At 38.6% G+C, this 12,302-nt stretch overlaps 1 protein-coding gene across 1 annotated transcript; it reads left to right on the top strand.

Moving 5' to 3' along the window:
* Positions 1-7,638: 7,638 nt before the first annotated feature.
* Positions 7,639-11,819, top strand: LOC112231692 (elastin-like). Its single transcript, XM_024398399.2, has 10 exons — positions 7,639-9,239; positions 9,387-9,439; positions 9,551-9,565; positions 9,712-9,843; positions 10,103-10,249; positions 10,507-10,569; positions 10,900-10,989; positions 11,123-11,176; positions 11,274-11,361; positions 11,460-11,819. Exons 1-8 carry the CDS (start codon positions 9,161-9,163, stop codon positions 11,144-11,146), a joined length of 603 nt encoding a protein of 200 aa, XP_024254167.2. The 5' UTR covers positions 7,639-9,160; the 3' UTR covers positions 11,147-11,176; positions 11,274-11,361; positions 11,460-11,819.
* The last annotated feature ends 483 nt before the right edge of the window (positions 11,820-12,302 follow it).

Genomic DNA, 12,302 nt, shown 5'->3' with positions numbered 1-12,302 from the left:
TTTTGGACAATAGTCTAACTGTTTTTCAGTGTGTGTGTATAACCAAAAAGGATCAGTCATTAGTCGTAACATATATTAAAAAAAAACAATTTGGTCTCAGACTTCACAATCGACATGACATACTATAATCCCAATACAGCCGCAGACTCACCTAGGTGGTATTTACCTGTAATACTGTAGTCGGGTACACCAATCCCAGACAACCTAAGAGCTGCATGACACCATTCCCATCCAACCACAATGGAGACGGGTAGCTAAGCATGGGTCCTGTGAACATGTGTATACTTGTAGGGCTGTCACAGCATGAGAAAGAAAATAGGCAGTTTAAGTTTTAGCAGTAGCACAAGTCTGTTCACAATCTCTTTAGGAAGCAATACATATGCATTTACCCTGCTTTAAGGAGTACATTTGTTAAAACCACAACAATTGTGATAGTGAAAATAGTTACATGTATTCAGAAGCAATCTACAATCATATTATGTTGATTTACGTTCGTTCTTAGATTCCCCCATATGGATTTAATTCTTTACTTAGCTCACGGGCCTCCGTGATTACAACCTGGTTGCTTAATCTGTTTGTGACCTTTCATGGTCCTACTGCGGTCACTAGTGGTCACTTAGTAATGTTTGGAACAATGGTCAATGGTCTTATTTTGGGGACCAGGTATTGGAGTCATTGAAGACTAAAACCACACAATGCCTTTGGCTTTATCTTAATTGGGTAACTCCTGTTATTATGGGCATCAGGTGACCAACATGAAGATTTCTAATTTCTGGGCTCTGTTCTAAGTGGTTGCTAGAGAAGATCTAACATCAATAAAAGGCTATGTTCAAATGTCAGAGGGCAACTGAGAATACTGCTTGGAGGACAGCACCTGAAGCAAAACAATTTTCACCACTTCAAGGTCTGTATTTTTGCCTTCATATTCAAACATGATATATTATTTAATAATTTGGTTAGCAGCAAATAATCTAGATAACGTACCTAGTACAGTAGCCCCAGTAGTTTAGCAACACTAATCACGTTTGTGGTCTGTCTGTCAATATTCCAGATTGCAAAATGAAGCTTCTTATTTTTTTAGCCTTCATGGTCACCATCTTCAATGTGAGTATGTTCACATGTTCATCACACAACAATGTACAAAATCAAATGTTTGCATTCAAAATGACTCTAATGACAATTTTCCTTTTTTCCCCCCCTCAATGATCTGTTTAGGTCAATGCTGGCAAGGTAGGATACTGGACACTAAAAACATATATATCCTTCACCAATCCAATGCGTTTAGGGTTGTGGGAAGTATTGAATGAGTGGCCACTTCAGGAGAAGCTGTTGATAGAATTCAAGGTCATATCATATCTATCTTTGTCATTTCTCAGAAACTGAGACTGCTGGCAGGTCTAAATGGTGGAGTTGTGTCTGGGGTTAACCCTGGACTGGTGGTGGGGGGCCTGAACCCTGGCGTCCTCCCTGGTGGCACTGGGTTGATTGGGCAGCCTCAGTTTGCCCAGGTCAGTCATCAATATCCCTGTTTGCAGTTTCATTCTATTTCAATAAATGTATTATACAGTAACTGTTCACAACAGGTGGAGAAACAAAGAATACACTGTTTTTAAACTACTTATACACCTTTTTATAAGTCATTTCACATAACCATTTATGCAACAGACAGTCAATTGTGTATTAGGGAGAGATGATGTGGGAGGGAAAACTATATCTTTATCTAAGTGCTGAATAATTTGGCACGACTTTCTCTCCTCACTCATACAGATGGTCCCAGGTGTCCCCACGTATGTCATGCAACCCCAAGCTGTTCCCAATGGTCCCTATGGTTTCCCCAATGTTGGGATGCTGCAGCCTCAACTGTTCCCTAACTTCCCTGGGCAGTACCAGTATCCTGCCCCACCAGCTAATGGGGTATGACTCAAAATAAATAGACTTTCATACTTCTTATTCTGCTACGTATGTCCTTTTCTGTTGTTTTAATATTTTATTCGTTTTATTAGTTAAAAATGGGAAATAGATTGTACACATTTTTGTCCTGGGGTACAACTTTGAAAAACAGACGTTTATATTGCACATTCTGCTTTTTCTTTTGGCGTTATTACAGTATTATAAGAGAAGAAACTATTTGGAAATGCTTTGCAGTAATTAAAATGTTTGTTCTCCCATGAACAGCTGCCTTACTACATGGGTGTCCCTCAAATGGCAGGAATGAATCCTCCACAACAGCAAGTCATGGTATAGACAACTCTATGTACTCAAACATATTCTGAGTTCACTTAATGTTGGAAACTTGGAAACGCTGACATTTCCAACTTGCTAACCTAGGCGGACGAGTCGGAATGCAAGTTTCCTACTGGGGAGGTATCAGAATTCACCAATATGAATCTCTAAGCAGATAACTTTAACGTTAATTTGAACTTGGAGGTCCCGAGTTTCCAACATGAGGGCGAGAGTGTATTTACATACCAGGAAAATATAGGCACGCACAAATCATGAATACATTTAGACTACTCCATCATTTACAATTTATAATAAATGTATTATAATACCTCTTCCTTCTGGTTAAGGTGCAGGTGGGATTCCCATGATGCAACAGCAGCAACCACAGCAGGGTCCTTCACAAGCAGAGCTCGTGAGAAGATTCAAGGTACAGTAATGGTCACTGACTGTACAGTACATGGGGCTCATGGTCAATGGTGTATTTCAATCTGTAATTGACTCTGTGTAAAGAAAAGGAATCTAGTTAATGTGCATATGTTCATACAATTTTCACCTTTTAGCGCTTTCTGATGAGGAGGAAATGAAACACCATGAAACCTGAGTTGGACATTCAGGTACAGAATAATTCACATTTAATCGGATACATTCCAGTTGAATTACATTCAGTTGGACAACTGACTAGGTATCCCCTTTCCCTTTCCTTTCATTCAGATTTCAACTGAGACAACCACAACTCCGTCCCCAACTACTTGTTAAGACAATATTCAAGTTTAGAGTCGACAAATTTGAGAGGAACAAGGTATACATCAGAATACAAATGCTATTTGTGGTACTGTACAATATCCCATTATTGAAAAAAATAATAAGCAAAACGTATCTTGGGTCATTTATTTACAGGTGTCTGCTGTTAGAACATGGACACAGGGGAATTTTACCAAGTCGTCCACAGCACTTTAAGTTAATCATATCAGACACGCTAGCGGTTAAGAGCTTTGGGCCATTAACCAAAAGGTTGCTGGTTCGAATCCCTGAGCCAACTAAGTGAAAAATTGATGTGCCCTTGAGCAAGGCATTTAACCCTAATTGCTCCTGTTAATTGCTCTGGATAAGAGCGTTTGCTAAATTACTAAAATGTAACGTCTTCTAACATGTCTTCTAACATTGCATACATGCAGATCTTATTTGCCATGTCTATGTTTCTTCTTGAAATTTCAATAAACATGACTATTAAGCCTTCAAAAAACTTGTTTGTTTGGTTTGAAATGGGGGTTGATTTTTGGCCCTTCTATGTTTGTCATGCAAATGTATGGCATATTGCCCCGATTTCGCCATCTAGTGGCAGAATTAAATTAATTTGAGTATCTAAAATATTATGAGCCCAGATTACTAGACTCAGATTAAGTTTAGTCCATAAGAAGCACTTTCAATGGAAAATCTCCATTGAGCATGCATTTCAGTCCAGGACTAGGTTGAAATTCTGTGCAGGAAGGCTTGTCACCCTTTAAGAATTTGTGAGGACCTGAGAAAGTAAAGACACTGTTGGTGAAGAAGCACATTGACAGGCTTCCATTGACTGCAGGGTTAATGGATGAACAGGCCCAGCGCCATAAAAAAGTGACTAAGGGGGCAGTTGAAATCGGTTCGGAAGCAACATTTTGGGGGATTCTTTCATTGGAATTATATTGAATTCTGCTTATAATTCTGCTTATACAGTATATCACTCTATACCACAATAAACATAAAGTTCAAATGCCAAGACTCCGAGACCATTGATTTAGTGCTTTTGAAGTGACAGGTTGGCAAGAAATCTGTAGCCTATCTCCGCTGCACTGTATCAATACAATGGACTGCACCCTACTCACCAAAGCAATGACATTTTGGTAATGAATCTAAGTTACAAGATAGATAGGGTAATTCACCTATTATAAACAACCTATGTGAATGCGCATGTCTATCTGTCTTACCAAAATAATGCAAACTAAATGCTGAAAGAAGTAACCTAGTTATTCAAGCAGGCAAACAAAAATAGTTAAAGGAATCCGCCCCTTTAAATTATTATTTTTTAACCTAAAATGATATACCCAAATCTAACTGCCTGTAGCTCAGGCCCTGGAGCAAGGATATGCATATTCTTGGTACCATTTGAAAGGAAACACTTCGAAGTTTGTGGAAATGTGAAAGGAATGTAGGCGAATTATAACAGAATATATCTGGAAAAAGATAATACAAAGAAAAAAACCAACTGTTATTTTGTATTTTTTTTGTACCATCATCTTTGAAATGCAAGAGAAAGGCCATAATGTATTATTCCAGCCCAGGTGCAATTTCGATGTACGTTTGTATCAAGACTGCCCAAATGTGCCTAATTTGGTTATAAATAACTTTTCATGTTCAAAATGGTGCACTCTCCTCAAACAATAGCATGGTATTATTTCACTGCAATAGTTACTGTAAATTGGACAGTGCAGTTAAATGAACAAGAATTTAAGCTTTCTGCCAATATCAGATATGTATATGTCCTGGGATGATGTATATGATCGTGGACTTCAGCAAACAGCAGAGGGAGCACCCCCCTATCCACATCGAAGTGACACCAGTGGAGAAGGTGGGAAGTTTTACCCAAAACCCTGACAAACTTTTACAGATGCACAATCGAGAGCATCCTGTCGGGCTGTATCACAGCCTGGTATGGCAACTGCACCGCCCTCAACCACAAGGCTGTTCAGAGAGTGGTGCGGTCTGCACAACGCATCACCGGGGTCAAACTACCTGCCCTCCATGACACCTACAGCACCCGATGTCACAGGAAGGCCAGATCATCAAGGACAATATCTACCCGAGCCACTGCCTGTTCACACAGCTATTATCCAGAAGGCGAGGTCAGTACAGGTGCATCAAAGCTGGGACCAAGAGATTGAAAAACAGCTTCTATCTCAAGACCATCAGACTGCTAAACAGCAATCACTAACTCAGAGAGGCTGCTGCCTACATTGAGACCCAATCACTGGACACTTTAATAAATAGATCACTAGTCGCTTTAAACAATGCCACTTTAAATAATGCCACTTTAATAATGTTTACATGTCTTACATTACACTCATATCACATGTATATACTGTATTTTATACCATCTATTGCACCTTGCCTATGCCGCTCGGCCATTGCTCATCCATACACTTATATGTACATATTCTCATTCACCCCTTTAGATTTGTGTGTATTAGGTAGTTGTGTGGAACTGTTAAATTACTTGTTAGATATTACTGCACTGTCGGAACTCGAAACACAAGCATTTCACCACAACCACATTAACATCTGCTAACCAGAAACCAATAATATTGGATTTGATTTGACCAAAGACTCTCTTCTTGACACTCAGCATTAAGGAAATGTATTGGCGGCAAGGCCTTGCAACAAATAGCGTTTGTACATGCAAAAGACTAGAGTCTTATAAATCAAATTACCTCATGCTACGGAATCAGGACATAGTGTAGTGGCCCTATGGGCCATTCCGGTTCAGACAAGGTTTACTTGCCCTATGTGTACTTCATGAAACATGCATTCTAATGAAACATACGTTTAAATCCTATACGTCGCTAATAAACTCAGGTTGTAGCTATACATGTTTTGTTAACATAACACTTGTGATAACAATAACAAATGTACAAAGTAGCTAATAATGCTTCTATCATGTTTCCATTTTGCCCATCAGACCAAGGTGATTGCTGGGGAGGTGGAAGAATCCTCTGGCTCTGACACCAGTGAATGCTGAAGTGAGGCTGAGCCTCTGAAACCTGGACAGCATTCTAACTAGGGTTGCACATTTCTAGTAACTGGGACTTCTGGAAAGTGTGAAAGTTACCAGAATCTTGCAACCGAAAATAAAGTATTTAAACTGTAATACCAGAATCTCATCAAATTGCCAATTCCAGATGACAAATTACCTCTACTGGCAGGTTGTACAATTCCCGGGTGCGCCACTACAACTTGTTGTGTTGCCCTCTTGTTTGTCTCCCCCTCTTCAAAATCTATCTCTGAATAAACGTTATGAAAGAAAAGTGGAATTCCAGTCTCCTTTGAGCAAAACTAAAACTAGATTAACAGGCTGGCTGCATCTCGACTGTGTGCCCATTTTCATGTTTTGTAATGGCGTTCCTGATGTACTGGAAATGTTGTTATCACAGCTGATGTCTTTGAATAAATTATTAAACGGATGGCAAGCTTTGAAAGTTGTATCTCTCCATGTCCTGCAATCTAATTGCCATTCATTCTCTATTAAACTATTGTGATTGATAATTACACACATAATTGACCATTGACCAGAAACAACAACTGCTTTCTTGGGAATATGGTAGAGATCTAGATAGGTATTGTTAATTTGGTGTTGGATAGGAAATTCCCCAAGACTCATAGATGGCTGAATGAAAGACCACTGCCCCATAAATTCACACTAAATGCCAACACAACGCAACAGCCCATACAACACAAGCCTGGCAATATAAACGCCTGGTTGATGAGGGTAAAAACTTTACAGAACATTCAGATAGATAGAAATGTATAGATCAGACAATGACTCAGTTATACCGAGAAGGGTATTATAAAATGTCAGGTGGACCCTTGCAACCAAGAACTGTATGTGAGTTTATAAAAATCTGATACAAGTATTTATCCCTTTTTTGGAACATGTATATCACAACAAGAGTGTCATTATTGAAATATCGTGTCATCACACCAGTGGCGTAGGCAGAAATCTGTTGATTGCAGTGCCAGCAAAAATGTTGGTTCAATTATAAAAGCACACACAATAAACCATCCAACATGTGATTTTGCATTACAGACCAAATAGTCTTGTAGGCTTACGTAAATCCATGACGGTTGCATTTAACATACGACTCACATAGACACACATAACAAATCATAGGCTTATAATTAATAGTCTATGAGACTAGAACATAATGCCCTGACACAACAGTAATAATCACAATAGGCTTGGCAACCTCTCACTGGCTCAGCGACCAGGAGATAGTAGACCAAGCTAAACTAGGCTAGGCTAAGCTCAGCGACCAGGAGATAGTAGGCTAGGATAAGCTAGGCTAGCCTCAGCGACCAGGAGATAGTAGGCCAGGCTAGGAGGCCACAACTGTAACCATTCAACACTAGGAGAGCCGAGAGCGTCATATTGACTCAAAGCAAATTAACTTTTTAAATTACTCTGCCATTTTTTAAGTCCTTGAATTTTCCTAAATAAGTCTATCTAACACACTATCATTGTTAGTATCTTGAATATCACAAGCAGAATTTGTGTTATAAGCAGTTTTATGAGGACATAAAGCACATTAACATATTTAAACTCAAAATACGCCATTCTGTTCTGTGAAATGCATTTTTTTTTATAAATAAATGAATTCCTTTAAGACCTGCACTTAACAAATTAATAATAAATTATCTTTGTGATGGTGTTTATTTAATGGATTTTAACACTTGAATTCTGGTGTTTTAGTCATATTTCTTTTACATAAATTACATAAACTAATGAAAATGTTATTATTTTCTTTCAAATCAATTTTATTTTTTATTCTAATGCTATGTATGACCTTCATAGCATTTTCTCTCAGCCTCATGACAAAATGTGAACCAAAGTACGAGATGCTTATATAGGAGAAAATCCAATTTCTCTTGGGAGTTCTTACATTTCTTAAAGGCCTTATACTTTGCTTGAATAGATTCCAGAATCGTATGATTAAACCAATTTGACCCTCTTGCTTCCTAAGCATTTCCACACAGTATGTTTTGAGTGCTGTGATTCGAACAGTTTTGTGGCACTTAAATAGTGCATATCTATAAAAACTCCTTTGGCAAAATGTTAAAAAAAATATTACTATTACTCTATGGAGTGAACAAGCTGCACATGCTTTCCTACGACAGTGAAGTTCACATGCTGCATTATGAACTTTCCCTGACCGTTCATTCATGAACCCACAAATATGTCACTAAGATGTTTCACATTTTCAGTAAGATGTTCAAGACACAATGGCCATGTTGACTATGGAGTGAACCATAGTGTGGGAAATATTTTACACAAACAAACTTATTATACAATATTTCTTTACATTTTTGGACAATAGTCTAACTGTTTTTCAGTGTGTGTGTATAACCAAAAAGGATCAGTCATTAGTCGTAACATATATTAAAAAAAAACAATTTGGTCTCAGACTTCACAATCGACATGACATACTATAATCCCAATACAGCCGCAGACTCACCTAGGTGGTATTTACCTGTAATACTGTAGTCGGGTACACCAATCCCAGACAACCTAAGAGCTGCATGACACCATTCCCATCCAACCACAATGGAGACGGGTAGCTAAGCATGGGTCCTGTGAACATGTGTATACTTGTAGGGCTGTCACAGCATGAGAAAGAAAATAGGCAGTTTAAGTTTTAGCAGTAGCACAAGTCTGTTCACAATCTCTTTAGGAAGCAATACATATGCATTTACCCTGCTTTAAGGAGTACATTTGTTAAAACCACAACAATTGTGATAGTGAAAATAGTTACATGTATTCAGAAGCAATCTACAATCATATTATGTTGATTTACGTTCGTTCTTAGATTCCCCCATATGGATTTAATTCTTTACTTAGCTCACGGGCCTCCGTGATTACAACCTGGTTGCTTAATCTGTTTGTGACCTTTCATGGTCCTACTGCGGTCACTAGTGGTCACTTAGTAATGTTTGGAACAATGGTCAATGGTCTTATTTTGGGGACCAGGTATTGGAGTCATTGAAGACTAAAACCACACAATGCCTTTGGCTTTATCTTAATTGGGTAACTCCTGTTATTATGGGCATCAGGTGACCAACATGAAGATTTCTAATTTCTGGGCTCTGTTCTAAGTGGTTGCTAGAGAAGATCTAACATCAATAAAAGGCTATGTTCAAATGTCAGAGGGCAACTGAGAATACTGCTTGGAGGACAGCACCTGAAGCAAAACAATTTTCACCACTTCAAGGTCTGTATTTTTGCCTTCATATTCAAACATGATATATTATTTAATAATTTGGTTAGCAGCAAATAATCTAGATAACGTACCTAGTACAGTAGCCCCAGTAGTTTAGCAACACTAATCACGTTTGTGGTCTGTCTGTCAATATTCCAGATTGCAAAATGAAGCTTCTTATTTTTTTAGCCTTCATGGTCACCATCTTCAATGTGAGTATGTTCACATGTTCATCACACAACAATGTACAAAATCAAATGTTTGCATTCAAAATGACTCTAATGACAATTTTCCTTTTTTCCCCCCCTCAATGATCTGTTTAGGTCAATGCTGGCAAGGTAGGATACTGGACACTAAAAACATATATATCCTTCACCAATCCAATGCGTTTAGGGTTGTGGGAAGTATTGAATGAGTGGCCACTTCAGGAGAAGCTGTTGATAGAATTCAAGGTCATATCATATCTATCTTTGTCATTTCTCAGAAACTGAGACTGCTGGCAGGTCTAAATGGTGGAGTTGTGTCTGGGGTTAACCCTGGACTGGTGGTGGGGGGCCTGAACCCTGGCGTCCTCCCTGGTGGCACTGGGTTGATTGGGCAGCCTCAGTTTGCCCAGGTCAGTCATCAATATCCCTGTTTGCAGTTTCATTCTATTTCAATAAATGTATTATACAGTAACTGTTCACAACAGGTGGAGAAACAAAGAATACACTGTTTTTAAACTACTTATACACCTTTTTATAAGTCATTTCACATAACCATTTATGCAACAGACAGTCAATTGTGTATTAGGGAGAGATGATGTGGGAGGGAAAACTATATCTTTATCTAAGTGCTGAATAATTTGGCACGACTTTCTCTCCTCACTCATACAGATGGTCCCAGGTGTCCCCACGTATGTCATGCAACCCCAAGCTGTTCCCAATGGTCCCTATGGTTTCCCCAATGTTGGGATGCTGCAGCCTCAACTGTTCCCTAACTTCCCTGGGCAGTACCAGTATCCTGCCCCACCAGCTAATGGGGTATGACTCAAAATAAATAGACTTTCATACTTCTTACTACGTATGTCCTTTTCTGTTGTTTTAATATTTTATTCGTTTTATTAGTTAAAAATGGGAAATAGATTGTACACATTTTTGTCCTGGGGTACAACTTTGAAAAACAGGACGTTTATATTGCACATTCTGCTTTTTCTTTTGGCGTTATTACAGTATTATAAGAGAAGAAACTATTTGGAAATGCTTTGCAGTAATTAAAATGTTTGTTCTCCCATGAACAGCTGCCTTACTACATGGGTGTCCCTCAAATGGCAGGAATGAATCCTCCACAACAGCAAGTCATGGTATAGATAACTCTATGTACTCAAACATATTCTGAGTTCACTTAATGTTGGAAACTTGGAAACGCTGACATTTCCAACTTGCTAACCTAGGCGGACGAGTCGGAATGCGAGTTTCCTACTGGGGAGGTATCAGAATTCACCAATATGAATCTCTAAGCAGATAACTTTAACGTTAATTTGAACTTGGAGGTCCCGAGTTTCCAACATGAGGGCGAGAGTGTATTACATACCAGGAAAATATAGGCACGCACAAATCATGAATACATTTAGACTACTCCATCATTTACAATTTATAATAAATGTATTATAATACCTCTTCCTTCTGGTTAGGGAGTCCAAGGTGCAGGTGGGATTCCCATGATGCAACAGCAGCAACCACAGCAGGGTCCTTCACAAGCAGAGCTCGTGAGAAGATTCAAGGTACAGTAATGGTCACTGACTGTACAGTACATGGGGCTCATGGTCAATGGTGTATTTCAATCTGTAATTGACTCTGTGTAAAGAAAAGGAATCTAGTTAATGTGCATATGTTCATACAATTTTCACCTTTTAGCGCTTTCTGATGAGGAGGAAATGAAACACCATGAAACCTGAGTTGGACATTCAGGTACAGAATAATTCACATTTAATCGGATACATTCCAGTTGAATTACATTCAGTTGGACAACTGACTAGGTATCCCCTTTCCCTTTCCTTTCATTCAGATTTCAACTGAGACAACCACAACTCCGTCCCCAACTACTTGTTAAGACAATATTCAAGTTTAGAGTCGACAAATTTGAGAGGAACAAGGTATACATCAGAATACAAATGCTATTTGTGGTACTGTACAATATCCCATTATTGAAAAAAATAATAAGCAAAACGTATCTTGGGTCATTTATTTACAGGTGTCTGCTGTAGAACATGGACACGGGGGAATTTTACCAAGTCGTCCACAGCACTTTAAGTTAATCATATCAGATACGCTAGCGGTTAAGAGCTTTGGGCCATTAACCAAAAGGTTGCTGGTTCGAATCCCTGAGCCAACTAAGTGAAAAATTGATGTGCCCTTGAGCAAGGCATTTAACCCTAATTGCTCCTGTTAATTGCTCTGGATAAGAGCGTTTGCTAAATTACTAAAATGTAACGTCTTCTAACATGTCTTCTAACATTGCATACATGCAGATCTTATTTGCCATGTCTATGTTTCTTCTTGAAATTTCAATAAACATGACTATTAGCCTTCAAAAAACTTGTTTGTTTGGTTTGAAATGGGGGTTGATTTTTGGCCCTTCTATGTTTGTCATGCAAATGTATGGCATATTGCCCCGATTTCGCCATCTAGTGGCAGAATTAAATTAATTTGAGTATCTAAAATATTATGAGCCCAGATTACTAGACTCAGATTAAGTTTAGTCCATAAGAAGCACTTTCAATGGAAAATCTCCATTGAGCATGCATTTCAGTCCAGGACTAGGTTGAAATTCTGTGCAGGAAGGCTTGTCACCCTTTAAGAATTTGTGAGGACCTGAGAAAGTAAAGACACTGTTGGTGAAGAAGCACATTGACAGGCTTCCATTGACTGCAGGGTTAATGGATGAACAGGCCCAGCGCCATAAAAAAGTGACTAAGGGGGCAGTTGAAATCGGTTCGGAAGCAACATTTTGGGGGATTCTTTCATTGGAATTATATTGAATTCTGCTTATAATTCTGCTTATACAGTATATCACTCTATACCACAATAAACATAA

The sequence above is a fragment of the Oncorhynchus tshawytscha genome, linkage group LG34, assembly GCF_018296145.1.
Source record: "Oncorhynchus tshawytscha isolate Ot180627B linkage group LG34, Otsh_v2.0, whole genome shotgun sequence".
Lineage (NCBI taxonomy): Eukaryota > Metazoa > Chordata > Actinopteri > Salmoniformes > Salmonidae > Oncorhynchus > Oncorhynchus tshawytscha.
Note: the sequence above shows the minus strand (reverse complement) of the source record. Positions and strands in the feature narration are given on the sequence as shown.

Bases quoted from the DNA above. Each gene is read 5' to 3' on its own strand.
- LOC112231692 (XM_024398399.2), top strand. From the start codon at position 9,161: ATGTTCAAATGTCAGAGGGCAACTGAGAATACTGCTTGGAGGACAGCA. The intron at 10,570-10,899 runs GTATAGATAACT...CCTTCTGGTTAG, and splicing joins CTCCACAACAGCAAGTCATG to GGAGTCCAAGGTGCAGGTGG. The intron at 10,990-11,122 runs GTACAGTAATGG...TTCACCTTTTAG, and splicing joins AGCTCGTGAGAAGATTCAAG to CGCTTTCTGATGAGGAGGAA.